The following is a 5221-nucleotide window of genomic DNA, read 5'->3' on the forward strand; positions in this document are numbered from 1 at the left end:
CATTTCTCTTAAGCTTGAAAATACTTTAACTCTATTTAATTTATATTAATCTTATTTAATTCTTTAATTCAATGCATGACGAAGAAGACATTTTTAAATAATGTGATAGAATTGAGAAGGTGAAAGAAGGGTAGTAATAATACTAGCAATTGTACCAAAAGGTACAAAGAGAGGCCGATAGATTTATGAAGTTGGAATTGTTGAATTTTTATAAAAGGTCGGGCCACCTTCTCCGCTGCTATTGATATTGTACAGTTTATTAAATATGAAATAGAGTAAAAGATATAGGAGACAGAACAGACTTGGAATGTAAGATCTTGATCTTTATACTGGAAGTGAAAAAGAGAACAAAGCAGCATGTCAAAGCAGAAATACTTAAAGAAAACCACAAGACTTTCTATTCATTCACATGTATTTAAAAATGCTGACATGACTGAAACAAAAAAGAAGAGAATTAGAAAATTTCATGTAAATGTATTTTATTTTAAAAACAAATAATTAACCACTCTATAAATGTCATTGCAGAAGCCCATGTAAGGTATACATATTCCTATATAACTTTTTTGAAAACAAAAACAAAGATAACTTAACATGAGTAGCATAACATCTAGCATTCCATGAACAATAGAAACCACACTCAAAAGGCCAAATCTATGTACACTGAGTTTTTATTAAAATTGTAGGTACAAAAAAACTTATGACACTCCATAACTATGCATCATGTTTGGTGGAACATAGTAGACTTATTACACTTGAATACTTCTAAATATTTTACTTGGTATTGTGTGTTTATCACAAGCAATTATACAGGAGATAGTTACATGCTTTGCAATGTATTTTTTGAAATTTTACATATGGTCTACACATAGAGACATGTTTGGTAGCTAATAACTAAACATATATACAATGAAAGTATTATTTGGCTTCTAAACATATGTACAATAAGAGCATTTTATTACATATAGATGTAATTGACAATGAGCAGGTAATCATATATGCATGATGGGGCATGGCATCGGCAACAGAGTTGTTCCTGCAATTGACGCTGCATTTTTCTGTGTGTGTCACTTTCATGGATGTGAATTGTTATCTTGAGTATTTCTTTTACCTTCTTTAACAATTCAATGGTTGGATGCAAACGGTAAAGAGGCAATGTTTGCTGGGGCAGGATGCTGAATTTCTTGGCAATACTCATACAACAATCATAAATAGCCTGTATCCATACCTGTTTCCATCCAAAAATAAAATATTGTAAGTGACAATGGATGTGTTTGACGAAAGCATGTTTTTTAAAGCGCTGAAGTAAAATAAATAATTTTTTAAAGAAATTTCTAAATTGCAGTGAATGCTAGACCTTGTTGTTCTTGGCGGGAAATATTTTGTTTGAATATTTGAAATAAAATAAATGATTTCAAACTAATATAAAATCATATGAGGTTAAATGTAATAGAAAGCAAATGTATGTGAAATTTGGTTATTGCAGCAAGTGGTGTTTACCATGTGGGTAATTCTGGAAAATAGGTTGTATGATTGGCTAGAGTATATTCTCCTGCATAGATTTTGATGCAAGCAATGATTCCTCTTGTTGTCTACGCTTAAGATATGGATTCTTGTGCATTTCTGCAATGCGTGAGAATGGGAATGCTAGATTGATTTGAATGTCTGCCAATGAACGCACTCTTGAAATTGCAGTGAACGTTAGCCCTTTTCGTTCTTTGGTGCCGATGTCTATTGTTGCTTTGTCTAATGTCATTCCTTGTGACTTGTGTATCGTTAAAGCCCATGCCATTTGAAGTGGTATCTAACGGCGTGCACCCCTTGTGATGGGAGAAATGGGTACATATGTTGGGTGTGAAATGTCCCATGGTGTTCCTTTGTATTGTATAAAGTCGACAACCACGAAGGATGGTAATTCTGGGGGCTTTGAACCAATAGAATAAAATATTGAGATGACCTTCCCAAGTGCGCCATTGACGAGGCCTGCATGTACCCATAAGTTGCTGGTGAGCATAACTTTTTGTTCATTGCATAAGAGCACTTTTGTAGGCAAATGCTCATCTTCTGTTGTAGTAGGATTTCTCTGCCTTTGTTGTTCTGCAGAGCAAAGCGCTACTGGGATGTTCAATTTTTTAAGCATTTTCTTATTATGCAAAACAACTGAGTTGTTTATTGCATATAGGTGCATGGATTCTTCAAATGCGCGTTGCTCTTCATGTGTAAGAGACGAACTTATTCTTGACATTAGGTGTTGCCAATCTTCAAGTGTAGATATTCCATTTCTGAGATTTGTGAGTATTTGCCGGAAAGCAACTTGGGACGGGCTAGCTCCTTGTTGACGAAAAATGGTTGAAAGTGTTATGAATATGTCGAAGCTGCGCCAAAGTGCAGTGCCACGCGATGTCCCAGCGTATAAAGGAATGTCTTTTACAAGTGGTAGCTGGCCTAAATCTCCGACAAGGATAATTGAGCGATTACCAAATGGTGCATTTTGATGAAGAGGGAATGCCTCTCTTAGACGATCATCAATGCGAGTAAGCATTTTTGGACCAATGAAGCTCATTTCATCAATGAGAATGTACTCTACATGACGGAGTTGCTCTTGCAGTTGTAGGAGTGGTTGGCCTTCAAGAGGATGCATTGTTTGGATAGGGATACGAAGGGCGGAGTGAATTGTGAGGGCATTTATGTTGAAAGCTGCAACGCCTGTTGGTGCAAGTAACAACAAAGGGTTTTTGTTTGCTGGTGAGTTTTCCACAAATGCATGGTGCAGACATTTAATCAAATGGGATTTTCCTGTCCCAGCTGTTCCTTGTATGATGATTTTGCGTGGGGGTTTTGGCGAAGGGGTTTTAAAGTGTGAAAAAATAGTGGTGAAGGCTATGTTTTGGGTAGGAGATAATGTGTGATATTGGGGAAGGTTGCAAAAAGAATGATGTTTGTTTTGAATCGTTGAGCGGTTGAATTCAACGAAATTTATGGCAGTTTCTTGCAAGTGGGGAGGGATAGTATTATGTGACCAATTGTGGTTGGCATCGAAGTCGCGGTAGCCAATCATGTCAAGGTCATCAATTGCAATATTGTAACCTAGGTGCAGCTGAGAGAGGATTTGCCATTCGTTCATTTGCATGGAATCAGGAGGGATGTCGGGGGTAGTTTGATCTTCAGTATGTGGGATTTGTGGGTTTTCAATTTCTTGATGGACATGCCATGGTGTATATGTACCCTTTTTTTGTTCCCAACGTGCAATAATTTCTACATCAGTTGAACCAATATCATTGGGGAGTGTTCGGAAGGGGAAATACAATAGTAATTCACTCCAGCAAAAAGTGGCATAAGAAGGATCATCAGAGGAAGGAATGACATTGTAACGGGGCAATACATGTACAATCATTGGTGGGAATATGTGTTTCCATTGGTTTTTTTCCACTGGGAAGAATATGACCATGAGCGTGAAGCTTCAAGGAGGGGCAGTCATTCCAATGAGACATGCCTGTTCATGTATGCAAGGATAAAGTTTGGTGTCAAACCAGGGTTCTCAGTATCTTGTGAAACGCGTTTGAAAACAGACTTGTTGACATTCAAAGACCGAAATGTACGGCTGCTGAGAGAAAGAGGTAGCTTTTGTAACATATGGCATATTTCTTGTGCTCCAATGTCTCTATCTGCAATGGTTTCTGTAAGGAGTTTTCGGATAACAACAATTGTAGGTGCTTCTGGAATGGCACTTTGTGATAGCCGTGATAGCATTTGACGGTAGCTCTCAGATCTTGTTTCTGATTTTGCTGCATATTTTGAAATATATTTTAACACAGCATGGCGAGAAAGGAATGGTTGGCAATCAACATTTGCTCTCCAAATATAGAGGAGATCGGCATTGTGAATATTCAATCTTTCATCATTGCGTGCAGGGACATAGGTTTTATGACCTTTATCATCAATGAAAAGTGAAGATGTGGACTTCAACTCCCATGGTACTCCATACCGGCAGCTAAGTACATTGTCTTTCTTGCGAAGACAAGAAGACTCATGACACTTTGTATGACGTTGAATGCAGTTGACAAGCTCTGTATAGTCTTCAAACTGATTGGATGTGAATATTGATGCTGTGTCAAGAAGACATGGGTTATGAATTGTTGATTGCTGAAGCGGAATATTTCAGTGCTCTGCTTGACGTGGATTCCAGGCAGTTACGTAGTGGTCGAAATATTTCTGTGCATTAGCAATTTCTAATGCATTGTTCCAGTCAATTGTGTCCATGTTTGGTGCATTTTGCAGCCAGAGGAAGCCATGAATGTGTGCGGATCCTCTATGTTTCCATTCGTATCTGAATATAATATGAAGGTAAAATCTCGTTAAAACATATATATGAAATGTAGAAAATTAATGTAGAAGAAAATGGATATTAAAAAATACCTGCACCAATAGTCTACTGCATGGAGGCCTTTTTGCAGGATTTCTTCGAGAAAAATTGTAAATCTGCAATGCATATATTGGGCTGTTAGATGTGGGTTCTTAATTATGTTTTGGATTTTCCATTGGAAGTGGTTGACTGAATTGGAAGGAACACTGGCAGGCATGATCATGTGCAAGTCATGCCATTTAGTATCAGCTGCACTGAGAGTGAAAAAGAATGTAGGACTTCCTATTTGCGTGATCATGTCAGTCAGCTCAGATCGTCGTCTGTTCCAGAAAGATCGTGTTCCTCGTATGGCTGAACCGAACCGCATTATTTGCTCTGGCAATCTTGAATCTGGAGAGTCACGAAGACACTGTCGTAGGTCTGAAACCATTGTTGGCAAGTTGTTCTCAATGTACTTTTTCACAAAAACACTAGCAGTAGTTTGGCTACGATGGCGCATCAGAATGTTATAAAGATAGTAGCAGAATCTTGGGTGTTGGCCAAATCGGTTATCATGGTAGTGCAGCAAGTGTAAAGCATATTCATGCATCTCAACTTTTGTAACTCTTGGTTGCATGATCATGGCAATGCCTGTAGGGAAGAGTGTGGGGAATGCCATGGCAAAGAGGCCTATGGTGTTGTATTCATTCATCGCTGTTAAAGATATTGGAGGCCAATTGATAGAGCTTGTTGAATTTGAATGGGTCAAGTGCAAATAATTACAAATGTGCTCAAGCTCAGTACTTGAATTTGGGAGTATTGGAACGAAAGAAGAGGGTTGGATTTATAATGGAGGTAGCATGACATCAGTATCATAAGTAG

The 5221-nt window shown here is 37.9% G+C and overlaps 1 protein-coding gene across 1 annotated transcript; it reads right to left on the bottom strand.

Moving 5' to 3' along the window:
• Nucleotides 1–1801: 1801 nt before the first annotated feature.
• Nucleotides 1802–3391, bottom strand: LOC149180238 (ATP-dependent DNA helicase PIF1-like). The gene has a single exon (XM_089413817.1). It carries the CDS (start codon nt 3389–3391, stop codon nt 1802–1804), a length of 1590 nt encoding a protein of 529 aa, XP_089269943.1.
• Nucleotides 3392–5221: the final 1830 nt, after the last annotated feature.

This window comes from Pinus tabuliformis, chromosome 3_2 (genome assembly GCF_031772625.1).
Source record: "Pinus tabuliformis cultivar Carrire ecotype Pingquan chromosome 3_2, CPIR1, whole genome shotgun sequence".
NCBI classification, from domain to species: Eukaryota; Viridiplantae; Streptophyta; class Pinopsida; order Pinales; family Pinaceae; genus Pinus; species Pinus tabuliformis.